Below are 20,940 nucleotides of genomic sequence, written 5' to 3'. Positions count from 1 at the left end.
TTTTTGTTCTTCCAGATGAATTTTGTTACTGTTTTTTCTAGTTCTGTAAAATAATTTTTTAGTAGTTTGATTGGTATGGCACTGAATAAGTAAATTAATTTAGGTAGAATTGTCATATTATATTAGCTTGGCCTACCCATGAGCAACTGATGTTTTTCCAGTTATTTAGATCTCACTTTATTTTTGTGAAAAGTATTTTGTAATTGTGTTCATATAGTTCCTTGTTTTGTTTTGGCAGGTAGACTCCCAAATATTTTATGGTGTCTACAGTAATTTCAAATGGAATTCCTCTTTCTATCTCTTGCTGCTGGACTTTGTTAGTAATATATAGAAATGCTGATGATTTGTGTGGGTTTATTTTCTATCCTGCAACTTTGCTAAATTTGTTTATTATTTCAAGTAATTTTTTATTTGATTTTCTAGGATTTTCTAAATATACCATCATATCATCTGCAAAGAGTGATAGTTTTGTTTCTTCTTTGCCTATTCTAATTCCTTCAATTTATTTTTCTTCTCTAATTGTTACAAGCTAACATTTCTAGTACAATATTGAATAACAGTAGTGATAACGGACATCCTTGTTTCACCTCCAATCTTATTGGAAATGTTTCTAGCTTATCCCCATTTCATATAATGCTTGCTGATGGTTTTTGGTAGATACTATCTATCATTTTAAGGAAGACTCCATTTATTTCTATGCTCTCTAGTGTTTTTAATAGCAATGGATGTTGTATTTTGTCAAATGCTTTTTCTGCATTTTTGAGATAACATGATTTCTTTTAGTTTTGTTGTTGATGTGGTCAGCTATGCTGATAAGTTTTCCTAATATTGAACCTGCCATGCATTCCTGGTATAAACCCTACCTGGTCATAGTGTTATCCTTGAGATAAGTTGTTGTAATCTCTTTGCTGATATTTTATTTAAAATTTTTGCATCTATATCCTTTAGGGAAATAGGTGTATAATTTTCATTCTCTGTTTTGGCTTTTCCTGGTTTAGGTATCAGCATCATTTTTGTATCATAAAAAGAATTTGGTAGGACTCCTTCACCTATTTTCCCAAATAGTTTGTGAAATATTGGAATTAGTTGTTCTTTAAATGTTTGATAGAATTCATTTGTAAATCTACCTGGCTCTGGAGATTTTTTCCTAAGGAATTCATTGATGGCTTGTTCAGTTTCTTTTTTCTGAAATGGGGTTAAGTATTTTATTTCCTCTTCCATTAATCTGGGTAATTTATATTTTTATAAATATTTATCCATTTGCTAAGATTGTCAAATTTATTGGGATACAGTTGGGCAAAATAGCTTCTAATTATTGTTTTGATTTCCTCTTCATTGGTGGTGAATTTACCTTTTCATTTTTGATGCTGGTAATTTGGTTTTCTTCTTTTTTTAATCAAATTAACTAAAGGTTTATCTATTTTATTTTTTTTCCTTCATAAAACCAGCTCTTAGTTTTATTTGTTAGTTCAGTAGTTTTCTTAATTTCAATTTTATTAATCTCTCCTTTGGTTTTCAGAATTTCTAATTTGGTATTTAATTGGGGATTTTCAGTTTGTTCTTTTTCTAGCTTTTTTAGTTGCATGCCCAGTTCATTGATCCCTTCTTTCTCTATTTTATTCATGCCCTAAGGAATGCTTTCACTTCATCACATAGGTTTTGCTATGCTGTCTCATTATTGTCATTCTCTTGAATGAAGTTATTGATTGTTTCTATGATTTGTTGTTTGACATTCTTTAGGATTAGATTATTTAGTTTCCAATTAATTTTTAGTCTGTCTTCCCGTGGCCCTTTATTACATGTAATTTTTATTGCTTCATGATCTGAAAAAGATGCATTTAATATTTCTACCTTTCTGTATTTGATTGTGAAGTTTTTATGCCCTAGTGCATGGTCAATTTTTGTTTAGGTTCCATGTACCACCAAGAAAAAGGTATATTCCTTTCTGTCCCCATTCAGTTTTCTCCAGAGGTCAACCATATTTAACTTTTCTAAGATTCTATTGATCTCCTTAACTTCTTTCTTGTTTATTTTGTGGTTAGATTTATCTAGTTCTGAAAGGGGGAAATTGAGGTCCCCCACTAGTATAGTTTTGCTGTCCATTTCTTCCTGTATCTCCCTTAACTTCTCCTCTAAGAATTTGGCTGCTATACCACTTGGTGCATGTATGCTTAGTAAATGATATTACTTCATTATCTGTGGTACCTTTTACCAGGATGTAGTTTACTTCCTTATCTCTTTTAATTAGAACTATTTTTACTTTTGCTTTGTCTGACATCAGGATTGCTACCCCTCCTTTTTTTTTTTACTTCAGCTGAAGCATAATATATTCTGCTCCAGCCTTTTACCTTTACTCTGTGTGTACCCCTCTGCTTCAAATGTGTTTCTTGTAAACAACATGTTATAGGATTATGATTCTTAATCCACTCTGCTATCCATTTCCGTTTTATAGGAGAGTTCATCCCATTCACATTCACAGTTAGGATTACTATTTGTGTCTTCCTTTCCATCCTGTTCCCCCCTATGCTGTTTATGCTTTTTTCCCTCCTTTTTCCCTTTCCATTCTCAGTAGAGTTTTGCTTTCAATCACTGCCTCCCTCAGTCTGCCCTCCTTTCTATTAGCCTCCTCTCTTTTCTTTTCCCTTTACCCTTTTTACTTCCTAGAGGGTAAGTTAGATTTCTATATCTGATTATGTTATTCTCTCTTTGAACCAAATCTTATAAGAATAAGGTTCAAACAATGCTCCCTTCTTTCCCTCTACTGTATTTGGGTTTTGTGCCTTTTCATGTGATGTAATTTATCCTCTTCTGCCTCCTCCTTTTTTCTTCTCACAGAACAATCCCTTTTCACCACTCAATAAGATTTTTTACCATCACATCAAAGTCAACTTAAACCCTATGTCTAAGTATACCCCCTTTTAAATATCATAATGACATTACAGTTCTTAAGAGTTACAAGTGTCATCTTCCCTTGTAGGGATATAAACAGTTTGCCCTTATTAATAATATGTTGTTGTTTTCTTTCCTGTTTCCCTTTTTATGCCTTTCTTGAGTCTTGTATTTGAAGGCCAAATTTTCTGTTGAGAAGGTTTGGAAGTCTCCTTTTTCGTTGAATGTCCATCTCCTCCCCTGAAAAATTTTGCTCAGTTTCACTGGGTAGTTGATCCTTGGTTGTAATCCAAGCTCCTTTGCCATGTGAAATATTAAATTCCATGCCCTCTGGTCTTTTAATGTAGAAGCTGCAAGGTCCTGTGTAATCCTGTGGTTTCCATGTTACTTTTGTGGCTGCTTGCAGTATTTTCTCTTTGATCTGGTAATTTTGGAATATAGCTACTATATTCTTTGGCATTTTCAATTTGGGATCTCTTTCAGGAGGTGATTGGTGGATTCTTTTGATGACTAATTTACCCTCTAGCCCTAAGACCTCAGGGCAGTTTTCTTTGATGATTTCCTGAAGGATGTGGTCCCGGCTCTTTTTTTCATCATGGTTTTCAGTTAGACCAATATTTTTTAAATTGTCTCTCCTGGATCTATTTTCCAGGTCAGTTGTTTTACCAATGAGATGTTTTACGTGTTCTCGTATTTTTTTCATTCTTTTGTTTCTGTTTGACTGATTCTTGCTCCCTTGTAGAGTCATTAGCTTCTACTTGCCCCATTCTGATTTTTAGGAGTTGTTTTCTTCTGATAGATTTTGTTCCTCCTTTTCCATTTGGCCCATTTTACTTTTTAAGGAGTTCTTCTCTTCAGTGAGTTTTTGTGCCTCCTTTTCCATTTGGCCAATTCTGCTTTTTAAGGACTTGTTTTCTACAGTTAATTTTTGTCCTTCCTTTTCCAAGCTATTGACTCTCTCTTGCCTACCTCTCATTTCTTTTTCCAATTTTTCTTCTACCTCTCTTATTTGACTTTTAAAATCCTACTTGAGCTCTTCCAAGAAAGTTTTTTGGGCTTGGGAGCAGTTCATATTTCCCTTTGAGGTTTCAGATGTTGGTATATTAAACATTTTTAATGGATTGGGGAGGCCAGGTGTCGGGGTGCATCTCTGGGATCTCTGTTACTAAAGAAGTTAAGGCTAGAGGAGTAGTAGACTTCAGGACTTTTAAGGTGTAGTAGGGTAAAACCTATGGGGTGTCCAATTAAGTTTGAAACCAATATTGAGCTCCCAGGAGTGGAGGATGACCTGGCTGCCTAAGGCAGGGAGAGGGAAAAGGAGAGGGAGAAGGAGGGAGAAGGACGGAGGAGGGAGCAGGGAGCAGGGAGCAGGGAGCAGGCTAAAGCTTCTATAATTATAAGGATTTGGCTCAGTATTGGGAAATGTGCCTGAGTGACATAGAGAAGGACCCAGTCTCACATATTCACCCCCCCCCCCAAAAAAAATTAAAGGAATTGGGAGTCAAAGAGCAAAGCCAAGTGTTAGCAGAAGGCAGTTGAAGAGGAGAGATCCCTACACATACTAAGTTCGGAGCCGGAAAGTAGGGGAATAATGTAACAGGGATGCTGTTACGTTAGAGCTAATAAAATTAGGTTGTTAGTGCAGGTGATCATATCTGAATACCCATAGGGCACCTTGGTCCCTATAGTAGTTCACTTTGAGCATGAAGGAAGGAAGCAAATTGTATTTGTAACAGCTAGAATTACAAGTTGGCACACAATCAAGGTTATTAACAATAGAAGATGGCTTTTTGCTTTCAGTCAATGCTAGCCATAGATCTGTTTATGTAACCCACTTGAGAACATATGATTAATAAAGTAACAGTATAACATGTGAATGGAGTTTCATTCTGAAACTATGTGCATCTTTGTTCAGAACTAGAGATTTCCTTTTTTTCTCAGGGAACAGCTCTTCCTTGCCTTTGGCGTACCTAAAGTTTTTTCTCATGCCCTATCAACAACCTACTGGAAATTTAGCTAGAACCTATCTGCTTCTTAAGGTAAAGTAGATACATATTGTTGCTATTCCTGAAACAATATGAAGGCCAGAGTGATAACAAAGTATATCTTAAAAATACTAATGTCTCATTTTTAGCAGTGTCATGTTCATGAATTAGATATCATAGATTTATATATATATATATACATATATCATACATATTTATGTTAAACATTTAAATATATTAAATGTATTTGTTTATATATGTGTGTGTGTATACATATATAATGTGTATATATGCATATATATAAAATATCACTTATATATACAAGTGAAGAAACTGAGGCCCAGAAAGGTTAAGTGATATGCAGATCACATAGGTAGTAAGATGATGGGGGTTGGATTTGGTGATTGTTCATGCTCATAACTAGAAAAAAATAATTTAGTAGCATTTATAAAATATCACTGCAAGTTTATTCACAACAAAGATCCTAAGATATTCATTACCTTTTGTATTAAAAAAAAAAACGCAACCTGCTACCTATATAACTTACTTATGGTAAATAAATCTCTACTGGAGTTCTTAACCAGGGGCCTGTGAATTTTTTTTTTTTAATATGTCAGTAACTGGATTATAGTATAATTGGTTTCCTTTGTAATCCCATGGATTTTATACATTTAAAAACGTTTTGAGAAGTGGTTGATAGGCTTAAAAAGACTGCTAAAAGGGTCCATGACACCAAAAAATGGGATAATCTCTGCTTTGTGGGAACCTTTTTTTAAAAATTAGTGATCTTCCTTTTTAGCATTGCTATTACTTCCCAGTGACTCCTGGCCCCTTCCTCCACTGCCCTCCATCCTTTTTTCTTTTCTTTTCTTTTCTTTTCTTTTCTTTTCTTTTCTTTTCTTTTTTTTTTTTTACCACAGAAGTAGAGTCAGGCAAAAGAAATGAACACATTGACCATATTGACAATGTACTGAAAGTATAAGCCTACCTCAGTTTCTCTCCTCACTTGTAAAATGAGAATATTGGATTCATTGCTAGATAATTGGAAAGCCATATCATTCAGACACTAAATAAAACACTATATAGGTGCATGATAGTATAGTATAAATAGCATTCCATATTCTCATGTTTTCACCTACACCTGCATTTTGAAAAGAACATAAAATTTTATCCTAAATCGTTAATTGTACATTTTCTCCTACTTGAAAAAGAGAGAGAAATGAAAAACATGTCTTGAAATAGAAACTCTGCAACCAAGTGGGCTTCCCAAGGAAATGAGTTGTTTGAGCTAAAGTGCATTCTTCTTTAGCAATTATGCGAATGCTCAAATAACATTACTTTGTCGTTTAGTCAGAAATGGAATTTTCAGAGTAAGAGGGAGTATCATAAGCTAATATTTGTACGTCTTTTGGGGGAGCTAAAGAGAATGAAAGATCTCCTTCTGGTTGATAACGGAATAATTTTCAAAAAGCGTCAAGGTAGAAAGAAATTGCACTTCAGATGACAGCAGTTTTTTTTTTGCTGATTTGCTTGATTTTATTTTGTTAAAATGTATGGTTGTACATGAAATTACACTTCAGATGACAGCATTTTTTTTATTAATTTGCTTAATTTTGTTTTGTTAAAATGTATCATTGTATATTGTCATAGCTTTATGTGTGATTTATTTATTATTTTGTATGCTTATTTGATTATTTGTTTTTGATAGTGGTTAAGTTTATTTTTCTTTTTAATAAAAAAGTATTGATAAGTCAGAGATTCTTGATCTTTTTTGTGCCATGGACCTCTTTGGCAGCAGTGTGTTAAAGCTTATATGGACCCCTTATCAAAATAATGCTTTTAAATGCATAAAATAAAAATACATAGAATTACAAAGGAAACCAATTATATTGACATAGCTATTAAAATATTAAAAACCCAAGCTCACACAACCCTAAGTTAAGAAACCTCTGTGATAGATGATTTACTTGAGGTAAATTCAGATTGACCTCTAAATGATATGGATAACTGACACCAGAGGAGAGTAAAATTCAAGTTACTTGAAAATGAATCTTTTTAGTAGTCAGAAATAAAATCACATGGTAGTCATGGAGATAAAAATTTTCAACCAAATAGGCCATTCAGGCAACTCCATATCCTTCTAATTATATTAGAACTTCTAGTCCATTTTTCTCCATCTTTTCTACAAGAATAATATGAGATAGTTTATTGCCCTCTGTACCACTCCTTGGAGACCAAGTTTCGTTATTCACCTGCCACCCACTGTTACCTCAGGCTAGTCTCTTACTTCAGTTACTGTCTATAGAAGAGAAAAGAATTCACAGCTTCCTACCCCACTTCTTCTCTGATCTTGATCTTCAAGCTCTGCCTTACACCATCCATGTCTTCATGCCAAGTCTGCCTACTTCTTTCACTGTGCCCTCTGAAATTTGTGATTGGTAATAAACAAACCACTTGATACTAGACCTCTTGCTCTTACAATCCTCTTTTTTTGACCTAGCTCCCTTCTGATGACATTGCATCCCCACTGTCTAGAAGGTACAAGCTGTTCCTTCTCTTGGATGCCCTGCTGCACATTGCAAGCATTCACTCCTTTCTCCTCACTGCCACTTTCAGACTTTCTCCCTTTACCTCCATTGCTCAACAGCTTCTCAACTTTTTTTTTTTTTTTGCTTAGGCAATTGGGGTTAAGTGACTTGCCCAGGGTCACACAGCTAGTAAGTGTTAAGTGTCTGAGGCTGGATTCTAGATTTGAACTCAGGTCCTCCGGACTCCAAGGCCAGAGCTCTATTCACTGTGCCACCTAGCTGCCCCTAGCTTCTCTACTTTTAAAATACACTCAGTTACATATTTCTGCCTGATACAAATCATGGTGGCAGTTGCATACTAATCAAAGGTCATTTTTCCTCCTTTATCAGGGAGTTGGCACCTTGCTATCCTCTCCAAACCCTGCTCTAGTTTCACAACTGTGTGAGAAGTTGAGGCCTTCACTGAAGCACACCTTGGCCTCAGTCTATCTTTCTAGCCTCATTGGATCCCCTCCTGGATTGATTCTTTTGAGTAGGCCAACTAGGCCATCTTTTGCTTCAGTTATTACCTAGCCTTAAATCACTGAAAGGGTGTTGCATCAGACAAACTGAGACCTGGGAAAGACCTTAGCTTAAAAAGGCCAAGGTCTCCCACTGCATCTGGGGACATCTGCAGTCGTCCTGACCTGTGTCTTGCCACTGGACTCAGATAACTTTGGAGGAGAAAGTGAGGCTGATGACTTTGCACAGCCCTGCCTCACTTAAATCCAATTCACTTGCAAGTCAAGATATCACCCTCCCGATGTTATTGGCCCTCTTCCAGAATGAAGGACAAACAATAATAACAACAACAAAGAACTAGCTTGGGCTGGGGGGCAACTCTCCTGTTCATCTCTCCCTTGTTAAAGTCAGGGTGATCTAGGCTCCCAAGGAAAAACCAAATGTAGGTGGGGAAATCATGATTCGGGTGGTTTTGGGTTTTTTAGCCAAGATTGCCAGAGGCAGCTGGAATTAAGGAATTAACATTCCATAATTGCCTGAGAGGGACACAATTATCCATACCTGAAGGCCAACCTCCCTTTCCTAGCTGTAGCCAATTGTGACATTCCCAGTCACCCAGACCTCCTTTTCTGTATCCCAATAAACGGGTGCTTTCTACTCCCTTCGGGGTCCCTGGCCTTTTGGCTGAGGTGGCTAATGTTACTCACTTTATTAACACTTCATGAGTCACTGTTAATACACTGTTATCTTACCCTGGAGAAAACTGTGTCTCAGTCTGCTTTTGTTGCAGTTTTACTTGACACAATGGCCAGAAGGTCAGAGGTTAAAAGGGCTCCCTTTTCAGGTTCTCCTTCCTTCACATTGCCCTTCCCCGACTTTAAACCATGAAATCATTCCAATCTAGTCTTGCCAAATCACCCTAAATATTGAAGGTCAGGCCTAACTCAGATTGGTCTGTTGGTTCAGGTTCAATCCTGGAATAAAATGAGTCACTTAACAACTACCAAAAGGAGGTTTGTGTAGCAATGGCATGGAAGCTAGTCAGAAGCTATGTCAAGCCTCAGAAGAGGTCCTGGCTCCTGGTACATTGTCTTCTGTACTTCGGCAACCTGGAAGCTATGTCAGTAGGTAAGACTTGGTTCCCTGAACCAGTTAAGTTCTGAGGATGACTTCATTACCTTTTAATGGAAAACTAGCTTGGCCTTCATTGGGTAGATATGCTCCCATGTTGCATTGCTAGCCACAAAATATTAAAGAATCATGAGGCAAGTCTACAGCATGCTCAGTGTATTTTCATAAATTTATGAAAAATAATGGACAAAATTTGGAGTGTTTCCAGTTCATACTAATGGAAGGAGTAGCCATAATAGTGATTTCATTGAGCCATTGGAATATTTAATGAATACCTAACTTCATTGTTTGAGATACTTTGCTATGTGTTGTGGGAGATATAGAAAAAGAGAGGGGTATAAATATGGGATAGTACCTCAAGAAGCTTACATTCTAATGGGGGAAGACAACATAAATTGGAACTGAAAAGGAGGTGGGTGGAAGAGGGTAAGCAGGGTGACTGGAAAGGCAAGAGATATCTAGAGTAAGTTGAGCTGTGAGTGAAGTGAGCATGTCTGAAAGCCCCTTCTAAAATGATGGTTTGCAGGGGCAGCTAGTTGGCCCAGTGGATAGAGCACTGGCCCTGGATTCAGGAGGACCTGAGTTCAAATCCGGCCTCAGACACATAACACTAACTTAGCTTTGTGACCCAGGGCAAGTCACTTAACCCTATTGCCTAGCCAAAAAAAAATAAAATAAAATGATGGTTTGAGTGGAAGTATTTTGTTGTTATTGAGTTATTTCAGTCATGTCTGACTCTTAATGACCCCTTTTTGGGGTTTTCTTGGGAAAGATACTGGACTGTTTCTTTTTCCAGTTCATTTTACAGATGAGGAAACTGAGGCAAACAGGGTTTGTCATTTGACTTACCCAGGGTCACACAGCTAGTAAGTGTCTGAGGCTAAATTTGAACTCATGAAGATGAGTCTTCCTGATTCTAAGCCCAATGCTCTATCCACTGTGCCACCTAACTGCCTTTGTGGAAGTATTTACCAGAAGGAAATCTGGAAATGTAGGTTGGTACCTATATGGGGGGTGTCAAGTCCTGAAATAAGTCAAAGTCATGAGTTGAAGAATAAAGCATCTTTAACTGAGATAACAGAATAGCAAACCTGCCACCCTGGGGGATGTCCAAATGGATTTTCCCAACCAAAAAGACCCATGAAAAAGTTTTTTATAGTTTAAGGAGGAGAGGGGGAGGAGGCAATATGAGGTAACAAGTCCTGATCATGAGACTCCAGTGGTCCTTGGCAGTCCGGGCAAGAAAAGCCACTTCATTCTGGCTGTTTTGCCCTTCATGTCATGAATCCCAGTGGAAGGGGGAAAGAATACTAGGAGCTGAGATCCAGCTTGAGCTGGGCTCCCCACAAGGCAAAGTCTCCCAGTGGAGGGACCCAGGATATGGTGATTACTTGTGTTAATACTATATTCCACTAGTAAAACTTAAGCTAACCATGGACAAGGACTGAAAGTTTTTTTCTTTGTTTCACTGAAGTAAGAAGAGATGAATAATAAATGTTTGATGAAGTTGAATTTTAAAAGTTCTTCTGTTAATTCAATTAATTTTTAACTAAATAGTTAAAAGAATTTGTGGGCTATTGAAGTAATATTTTAGTATTATCAGACAGGTATTTAAAACTTTTCACCACTATAATTCACTCTTGTAATATCTTTTTTTTTTTGGCTAGGCAATGGGGTTAAGTGACTTGCCCAGGGTCACACAGCTAGTAAGTGTCAAGTGTCTGATCTGAGACCGGATTTGAACTCAGGTCCTCCTGACTCCATGGCCGGTGCTCTATCCGCTGTGCCACCTAGCTGCCCCCTGCAAATATTCTTAATGTTGTATCTGAGGCAAATGACCACTTAGATGTTCTCATTACTTGCTTAAACTCTTGGTGTTTCCAGGATGACTTTTTGGTTTGTTTTTGGCTCTAGTGCAGTTAATATGAGAACTGATATGCTGGAACTGGACTGCCATATGACAAAAGATGAACAAGTGGTTGTATCCCACGATGGGAATCTGAAGAGATCAACTGGAATAAATGTGAACATCTCTGACCTGAAGTACTGTGTAAGTAAAAATACATTTAGAGCATATGCTTTGGGATGGCATGCTTTGAGCATTAGTGAAGTCCATTAAGCAATGAATGGGGAAAAAATGAGGAAAAATCATCTGGAACTTAAGGACTTTATCCAAAAGGAACTTATACATTTAATTTCTTGCCAAACAATGCTAATAGTTGTTTCCTGAACTTAATAGACCATTACCAGCATCTTTGTGTTTATACTGTCGTCTGTCACTTGCTGAAAGTGCCTTCTTTCCTCACCTTTGTATTTCAGAATCTCTGTCTTCCTTCAGGACTCAGCTTCGGTGTACTTCCTCATCAAAGGCTTTCCTGATTCCCCCCTGAAAGGCTGACTGTCTATATCCTCCCTATCTCTCCACATCTGGCTAAATGTCTTGAATATAACACTTAATAAATTTAACCAACATTTAACAAGTGCCTGTTATTACTAAGAAATCCTACTAAGCACCCGAGATGCAAATTAGAGGTGGTCTCGTAGCCTCAGGGAACATATTTTGGGGTAAGGGGTTGAGATGGTGATAGATGATTAACATAAATTAGAAGGTGATTAAGTGGTTTGGCACCCATCAGACTGAGTGACTGAAGGAATTTAAGAAGGGAGGAAACCCCCTACTAGCAGAGGGGAATTAGGGTAGATTTCTGGGAAGAAGAGGTAGCACCTGAGCCAGGGTGAAAAGGTTGGAGAGGGATTATGTTAACACACACACATAGAGGAAGGTGAGAAAATCAGGAGATAGCATGTAGGGTTAAGTTAAACTGAAACACAGAACATGAAATAAAACTGGAAAGGTAAGTTAGAGTCAGGTTGCTTCATGGCTAGGCTGAGGAATTTACATTTTAGTCATTAAAGAATGGAGAACTTCAGAAAATGTTTGAGAAGGAAAGGGACATGCTCAGAACTGTGCTTTAGCAAGATATATTTCAGTATGAAGGGGAAAGATGGATTGGAGAAGGGACTGGAGGAAGGAAAACAGGAGAGTACTACATTTGCCCAAGTAGTTAAGTTGAGAAGGGGTAAGGGTCTAGATGAGGATCTAAGGGTATTGTGAGTGGAGAGGAGGGGGTTGATGTTAGAGCTATTGTGAAATTAGAATTGACATGATTTAGCATATGATTGGGGTGAAGGGGAGTGAAGAGAAGGAAGAAACAAGGATGATTCTGAAGTTTTGAATTTACGTGACCAAGGTAACCCCCGGTATGATTGTAGAGGAAGAGTGGTTTCGTCCTGGGAATGTGCTGCTTGCCTGAGTTACTCTCTCTTCTCCCTTTTCCCCCCATTTTGCAGTAGATGGAATAACAAAACCTGACTCAATTACCTCCTTCCTACTTAGGCTGAATACATCAAGCCTTGCTGTAACAAACACTCTTTATCTGTTCTCAACCACACAAATGTTGTCCCAGATGTTTGACTTAACACAAAACTAGGGACTTTCCAGACTAACTTTCCCATAGGGACAGGCTGTATCAGTCCATTCAAATGCCATAGAATGATACTGATTGGTAGCATCTTCTGAAAAAGCCAAGCTGAAACCCTAGGAAGCTGATATTGCTGCCCCTAAGCTGTCTTCCCTTAGCAGGCTAATTAACTTATTTTCTTCTCAGTTTGGCTGCTCTCTTTAGTTGACCTCCTGCCTTACAGACCTGCTGATAGATGAATTCTCCCTAGGCTCTCAAGGAACCCAGACTGAGAAATTCCCTAACACCCTCAGAAATAGGGAAATTATGAAGATGGCAAGTTTCATGGGGAAGTTTTATTTTAAATATAATGAGAGCTGGTGGAATATCCTAGTATGGATCTCTAGCAGATCATTGAAAATCCTGGTAATAGGCTCAGAGGAGAGTTTGAGGCTAAAGGTATAGATGTAGGAATTATTTGCATGGAGATAATATTTGAAGCTCTTGTAGTGGGTAGCTGAGGGAGAAAGTGTGGAGTGAAAAGAGAAGATGAAGGAGATAGTCTTAGGGGAGGCATGTCCCCCACACTTAGGGTGTAAGAAGAGGAACAGTGGGAATGATCAGAGAGGTAGTGAGAAGTAGGAAAGAGGTGTATCACAAAGGCCAAGAGAAGAGAGTATCATGAAAGAAGAGTTGGTAAATAATGTGAAGTGACAAAACGGTTAAGGAATGTAAGAACTGAGAAGAGGTCGTTGGGTTTGATAATTCAGAGTTCATTGGAAACCTTGTAGAGAGAGTAGTTTTAGTATAGAGGGGTAGAGAGGGAAGCTAGGTTTTTGGGGATTCAGAAGTGAGTTAGGAAATGTAGATAGTGAACGTAGATCAGGCTTTTTAAAAGTTTGGCGGGGAAGGAGGAAATGAAAGAGCAGAAAATACCTTGAAAAGGGACAGTTGGGTCAATTTGTTGTTTACTAGACAATGTAGACTTTAGCATGTTTGTAGGTTAAGAAAGAGCTAGAGAAGGCAGTAGAGCATAGGATGGATGGTTAACTTTAGTAAGGAGGCAGGCCACTTCATCCTCAGGCTAGAGAGGAGGAGAGAATGGGAAGAGGCAAGTGTGGTAGGGGGAAGGTGAAGAAACTCATTATTAGAGGAACTCTTCAGTCTTCTTGGTGAAATAGAACCCATTGTCATTTGAAAAGGATCTTGAGAGAAAAGGTTTGGAAACCACAGCTGTGAGTGATGTAATAGGAAGAGGAAGACAGAAGATTTTCATGTGGTAGTGAAGCCACCCCTTAAGGTCTGAAAGCTTAAATGTAGCATGTAGTGTACTCAGCACAGTTTCACGCCTTTCTCTGGCATCTCTCTAGTGCTCTGGAGTAGTAGAGAAGGAAGAGAGGTATATGGTAGGTTTTATTTACAGTGTTAGTCATGACAAAGGATCCCAAAATCTGAAATAGTTTTAGAAAGAAATTTATTTGGTCATTTGGTAGAGGTAGAGGAGGAAAGCTAGAAGGCTCCCTTCTCAGTGTCTGCAGATCTTGCTTTACATTGGGTTTCAGAAGGAAATACCAGCACTTGAACCCCACTGTTAACTTAAGAGCCTTAGTGACTATTTTGTAGAGAGGGCTGTTCCCTGGCAAGGTCCATTATTAATTAATGGTCAGTTCAGATGTAAGCATGAACCTTTAAATTCGGGAAACCCCAAACCCAAGCTTCCAGTGGACTAAATACCTTGGGTGGAAATTCAAGCATTCCCTGCAGCCTTCCCAGCTTCCCTGGTTGCATATCTGTGGTCAGCCAATTTTTAGCCACAACAAGCTAGGTTCAAACAATATTAATAAATAAGGTTTTCCAAACAAATATAATAAAATATTGCCCTAGGTTAGTGTGGTAGGAACAATGAAAGGTTAATGGGGCAGAGAATGAGAGATGAGGAGAATGTCATTGAAATGACTGACCCTGGGGGCAGAGAGGGAGTGGACTGGGGAAAGAGCACCGAATTTGGAGTGTTTATTACCTGAGTGACTTTGGCCAAGTCATTTAACCTTTCTGGGCCTTGGTTGCCTCCCAGGGGCATTAGACTAGATGACCTCTGGGATTCCTTTAACTCTAAATTTCAGATTTCAAGATCATGAAAGGAGAAAATTAAGCCAGAGATGGACTAGAACACAGAGATTGATGGTTTCAATGACTTTGAAGAGCTGTTCAGGACAGCTGGAAGATGGAAGACAAGTGCTTTTGATAAATAATTTCTAGTGATGGCAAGGTCAGGGGTTGGCACTAATTCAGTGAGTGATAGAAGTAAAGAGGCAAATGGAAATTGAGGTTTAGGAACTGAAAGTTCAGATTGTAATGAAGATAGTTAAATCACTAAGAACCATGATGGAATAGGAATGAAAATGTGTCTGCAAGCTAGGTGATAAAGTCACAGAGGAGTGAATGTAGGAGAATGTCATAGAGGCTGGTATATGTTAGAATTAAGAATATAAAAATGGTTGATTTAATCTGACCCTTGTGAACTACACAGGTTGGGAAAGTTCTTGAATGATCATGATCATGATATGTAAATAGCAGTGGGAAATAATATGTAACTGACACCTTCTTGATGTCCTCTAGGTTCAGTGAACAAATGTGGATTTCTTTAAAAAAAAAAACTAATCTAATGATAATTACCATGTTCTGTAGAACAAAATTTGTATAAATAAAATGTTTTTTAAAATAATTTAATGAAAATTACTGTGTTCTCTAAAATAAAATTTATAACTTCTTTATCTAATTGTTTGGAATATCCTGTAGTAGGCATAAATCAGATGAAATTTCCTATTAATTTTAGTTCTTAGCTGTAAAAAAAAAAGACTAACTTTTAATAGTACTATCAAATCTTAAAATAAATCAAAGCCTTGAGTTGAGGAATAAGCTTTTTTAATTGAGATAACAGAGTAGCAAACCTACCGCCCTGGGGGATATCCAATCGATTTTCCCAAACAAAAAGACCCATGAAAAAGTTTTTTTAGTTTTAGGAGAAGGGGAGGAGATAAGTGAGGTAGATATTGAGGTTACAGTTGAGAGAGCTGGTTCAGGTGTGAAAGAATTCACTTAGACCTTCTCTGTAGCCATTGGTGATGAGTTCAGGGTGGATCCCAAGAATGTTGGGGTGGTACCTGAAATGATGAGGAATAGACGTGCGGATCCTAATGTCCTGAAAGAATTCACTCAAACAGTCTCCAAGTTAAAGAAAGGCATTTATTGGGGTGATAATACCCAAGTAGGCCTGCTCCCTATGAGGCAGAGCCCCAGTGGGTTCAACTCCCTGTGGGAGGTAGAGCATAGGCCATAGGCCCTGCTCCCCTAAGGGAACAGAGTGGCCCCTGCTTCCTGTAGGAGGCAAAGGGAGTTAGCCAGGTCAAAGATATGGTTTAAATACAATTTTATAGAATAGGGGGAAGGGGAAAAGAGAATGGGAGGAGAAAGCATGGCCCCAGAATGCCTGGGATGTCAGATGGTTGGGAGGCAATAAGCAAAGAGAACAGGAAAGGGGAGGGGAAGAGTTCTGAAATTTTAGATGCTTTGTGAAAGCACACAGATAAGTCTATGGTGGGCGCTTCAATGCATAGTCTTCTTTGATCACTTTTCTGGCTGCTCACATCCTACATCCTATCTCCTATCTCACGTGCTGCTTGCTCCTTCTGCCTCAAGTACTCTTTTCTACCTCATCAGTAACAAGGTCTGGTTATGAGACCCCAGTGGCCCTTGGCAATCTGGGCAAGGAAAGCCACTTCATTCTGGCTGTTTTGTACTTCATGCCGTGAATCCCAATGGAAGGGGGCAAGGACGCTAGAAGCTGAGATTTAGGTTGAGCTGGATCACACCCTACATTGGTTTTCTGCCCCCCACCCATGCAGTTTGCCTTGTGGGGAGCCCAGCTCAACCTAATCCAGAGTAATATCTTCAGTGTAAGAGGAATGTAAGGACATTACTGAAATTCTAACATTACAGGGATCATTTAAATGAGTGGCAAGTAATATTACATTTGGTATTAACAATTTATGTACTTGTATTAACAATTTTCCATCAGTACTATAGGTTGTTTCCTTTGGCATTTTCATTAGTAGACAGAAGTAATCTTTAGGGAAATTTTGCTTAGAAGTGCTATGGATAAATAAATATTGTTTATTATTAAAGATTTGTTTTATTTTTCCTAAATTGCATCTTATTTGAAGAAACCAGACCAGTTGTTTCTTTTTCCTAAAGCTGACATTCTCTTTATCTTTTAAAGGAACTCCCACCTTACCTTGGCAAATTGGATATAACATTTCAAAAAGGTAATATCATCTTAAACACTTGTGTCATTAGTGTGTTCTTTTGTATCTAGAAACGGAAACAAATATTTGCTCAGTAATGCTTCTCGTAATGTAGATAAGTTGTCAATGACTTTGGATGGAGCCTCATGCGTTGGCTGAGTTATTGGACCAGGATCTCTTGTTTCTGCAGAGTGAAACTTTCAGTTCACCTAGAAGTAATTCAGCCCAGAGAACTGACTCATTCTTATCCCCGTTTGCCTAGGGATTATTGTACCCACTTGCCAAATTTGTTAACTTATAGGGAGAAGCTTAATTGTCAAGTAAATTGAATTTCATGTTGGCCATTCAATACATTCTCTTCCTAGTAGGGACACTTTGGGAGACTAAACTGAGATTGGAAGACTGCTTGGTGAAAAAAAAATCCATCAACAATCACATATACATTAAACATATGCTAGGCACTTGTGTGAGTCCTGAGGATACAGGAATGAAACAATCTCTACCCATAAGGATCTTAGATTCTAGTGGGAGAGACTATGAGTACATAAAAAAAATATACAGAATAAATAAGTTTATATACAAAATGATTAAATATAAGGTAGTTTGGAAGGGAGGGCACTAGCACTTAGAGAAATCAAGAAAGGCTTCATGTTGATTCCTGAGCTGTATCTTTCCCCCATCCTCCCAATAAAAATGTGTGTTTATTTTTAAAGTGAATGATATTAGCAGATACCAAGTTCTAGTATTCCTGAGAACAGAGAAAAATGATTGAAAAACTGTAATAGAAAAATACTTCATAACATTTCAGATTTAATTATTTTAATGAATGTAGTCACAGAAGAAATACTGAATAACAGCAATCTATTCTTTATTTTGTGTGTGTGTTCACTTGCATATTAACAGGACACCACCTGTATTCTGTAATGTAAACTCCTTAAAGATAAGAATTTACTAAAACGTGAATAAAGTTTGTGTCATCTCCAGGACTTAAAACTGTGTTTGCCATCATGAAATGTTTTCTGGTTCCCAGACAGAAATGAGCCCCTCCTCCTTTGAAATCTGATATTACATTATGTTTCTTTTATATACTCTGTATTGTATTCATTTGAGTATATGTCTTATCCTTGCTCCCCTACTAGATTATAAATTCTGTGAGGAAATGGATATTGGATTATACATCTATAGATATCCCACAAGTCCTGATAGTAGTACATATGGGAGCACCTTTGAGGGCATTGTAAAGTACAAGTTTCAAAATCATAATCCCCAAAATGCCCTACCCTATATAAGCATAGGCAGTCCTACTTGATTTCATTCATATGAGAAGCAGGTCAGAACATAGCAAGTAGTTGCCATGCAAAAACCAGAAGGAAGGGCTTATGTTTCCATGAGGGTAGTGTACACTTTCCCTCCCAGTCAGGGATCCTTTACAGAGACCCAGTGTCCACCAATGTTATTCTCTCATAGCTCATCTCCCAGTAGTTAGTGTCTGCCTTAGCTAAAGGCCTGTGTGCCCAAGACAGCCAAAGCACAAAGTCTTTGAGCCCGGCAAGGCACATTGTCCATGGGTGGCACTCTGAAGATCCTCTGACACAATGAGATAAGGATGAGCATTTTCAGGTTCCAAAGTTATAGCCACTTTTTACATTTCTCTTTATTCCTGTGTTTATTTTTCAAAATTTATAATCAGCTCTGGTCTTTCATCACGAATGCTTGGAAGCCCTCTGTTTCATTAAAGGTCCATTTTCCCCTTGTAGTTTTTGCTGAGTAGGTTATTCTTGGTTGTAAGCCTTCATCTTTTACCTTTTGGAATACATGTTCTTTGCTCCTTAATCTTGTATGATCCTGACTATGATTCCTCAGTACTTAAATTCTTTCTTTATGGTTGCTTGCAGTATTTTTTTCTTTCACCTAATAGTTCTAGATTTTGGCTATGTTGTCCCTAGGGGTTATCATTTTGAGGTTTCTTTCAGGAGTAGAGAAGTGGATTTTTTTCTATTTTCTCTTTGCTCTTTGTTTCTAAGAGACCTAGGTTCTAAGTAGCCCTCTCATCTATGTCTTTTCACCTCATCAGACTATTGGATGCTTTACTGAAATCAAGGTAAATTATGTTTGCAGCATTCTTCTGACCTACCAGCCTAGCAACCCTGTCAAAATAGGAAATGAGATTGGTCTGACTTGAATACTTTTAAATGAAGCTGTGCTGGCTTACCTTATTTTTTTCATAATTTCTTAAATTATGATTGATATTCAGGCTCTTTTTTTGGTCATGGTTTTCAGGTAATTCTAAAATTAGATTCTAAAATTATCTCTCGATCTGTTTTGCTGGTTAGTTGTTATTGATATGTGTTGCCTTATTTTCTCCTTTTTTTTTAATCTTTTGACTTTGTTTTAATACTTCTTTGCCTCAAGGGATGATTAATTGCTATTTGGTGAATAAGGTTTTGTACTTCTTATGTCAAGCTGTTAATTCTCTTTCCAAGGTTCTCCTCCATACCTCTAGTTTCTTTCCTTTATCACTCGTTTCATTTTTCAACTCTTTTTGAAAAACATTTTTTCTAGGAATTTTATTTGATCTTGAGGGCAAACCATGTTTTTCTTTTAGGTTTTGCTTGTAAATGTTTTGGAATTATTTTCCTCTTCTGGGTTTATGTCTTGGGCATCCTTGAGCCTTGTAATAGTTCTTTCTTTTTTATATAGGCTTTCATCTAGCCCATCTGGTCTGGTCAACCTGGAGTTGCTAGCTTAGCTGGGAACTCGGAGCTTAAGTTTGTCATCTCAGCCCCTCTGGGGGGACCCCCCCCCACACACACACTATGCTGCTTTCCTGGTTGAGGGAGTGAGCAAGATCTGCTCTGGGAGACTTCAATGTAGGTACTCTAGGTGCTGAGTCTACTCCGAGTCTTTCTCCAAATTCTAGACTGCTGTCCCATGCTGGGGCAGAGTCAAAAATCATTTCTGACATCTCTGAGCTGTATGTAGGCTTAGCTTAGAGCTCTAGTTACCGAGTTTAGGATTTTGGCACCTCTGGGAAGACCCTTAGCTATTGGCCTGGGCCTGGGGTTCAGTCTATGATCTGCTCTGGGTGTTCCTGAGCTGCTGGCCTAGCTCAAAGCCCTAGGTACTGTCTGTGATCTTGGCCCACCCTTGTTCCTTAGTACCTGCCTTTCTGTGAGGAAATGGATATTGGATTATACATCTATAGATATCCCACAAGTCCTGATAGTAGTACATATGGTCGCTGGCCTGTAGGTTAAATCTGCGTCTGATTTATTGTTTTTTGATTGTCTAGACTTAAGAAAGTGGAGAAAATGTGAATAAAGCAAATTAAATTTAAAAGTGTGCTCATTTTCTGTTTTCCCGGAGATCAGTTAAACTTTTATCAGCACATACCCCCTGCAAGTCCCACCTTAGGCAAGTCCCCTAACCTGTTGTCCTGGTTGCTAGTTTTTCCTTCAGATTTAAGATTTTTCCTATTTAAAATGCAGCAGGCACTCATAAATATCCAATTAAAATTAATATTTCAAGTTTTAAAACTTCATAATAGAATTCTAGAATAAGAAGATATAAAACACAATTTCCCTCTAAGAGGTCAGAAATAGGAAACTTGAATACAATCTAAGAAGTCTCCAAAGGCCTAGTGATTTAAAATGCTATCCACATCCAAAGAAAGAACTATGGAGTTTGAATGCAGATCGAGGCATACTATTTGCATTTTTTTTTTCTTTCTTCTGTTGAGTTTTGTTTCCTCTTTCTGGTGGTTCCTCCTATTCTAATTCTTACTTACAACATCACTAATGTGAAAATATGTTTAATAGGAATGTATATGTATAGCCTATATCAGATTGTGCCCTGTCTTGGGGAGGATGGGGGAGAAAAATTTTAAACTCGAAAGCATATGGAAGTAATTGTTGATAAGTCAAAATAAATTAATTAAAAAAAAAAAGAAATAGGAAGCTTGCTGCAGGTAGTTTAAATTCCAGAAAACCATTTCGCTCTCTCCCACCTGCCATTCTGCCCCCAGGCTGAACCTTTTATAATTCAAACCACTAGACTTGCAGAACACTTGAGTGAAACTAAAATGTGTGGGGCTTTGGCTGCCAACTACTGCTATGGCCTCAGGAGTCTGATTATCAGATTC

At 37.9% G+C, this 20,940-nt stretch overlaps 1 protein-coding gene across 2 annotated transcripts in view; it reads left to right on the top strand.

Annotated features, from left to right (window-relative positions):
- GDPD1 (glycerophosphodiester phosphodiesterase domain containing 1) overlaps window positions 1-20,940 on the top strand; it is a 62,491-nt gene that overhangs the window by 26,992 nt on the left and 14,559 nt on the right. Inside the window, exons 2-4 of one of the 2 annotated variants that reach the window (XM_027870458.1) lie at window positions 8,870-9,031; window positions 10,949-11,084; window positions 16,775-16,820. In XM_027870458.1, the coding sequence (XP_027726259.1) occupies window positions 8,934-9,031; window positions 10,949-11,084; window positions 16,775-16,820 (280 nt within the window). In that variant the 5' untranslated portion in view covers window positions 8,870-8,933. The remainder of the gene's footprint in view (window positions 1-8,869; window positions 9,032-10,948; window positions 11,085-16,774; window positions 16,821-20,940) is intronic. The other variant, XM_027870457.1, reaches the window with a different exon arrangement.

The sequence above is a fragment of the Vombatus ursinus genome, unplaced genomic scaffold (genome assembly GCF_900497805.2).
Source record: "Vombatus ursinus unplaced genomic scaffold, bare-nosed wombat genome assembly UNPS02014797.1, whole genome shotgun sequence".
NCBI lineage: Eukaryota > Metazoa > Chordata > Mammalia > Diprotodontia > Vombatidae > Vombatus > Vombatus ursinus.
This window is presented reverse-complemented; position numbering and strand designations above follow the sequence as displayed.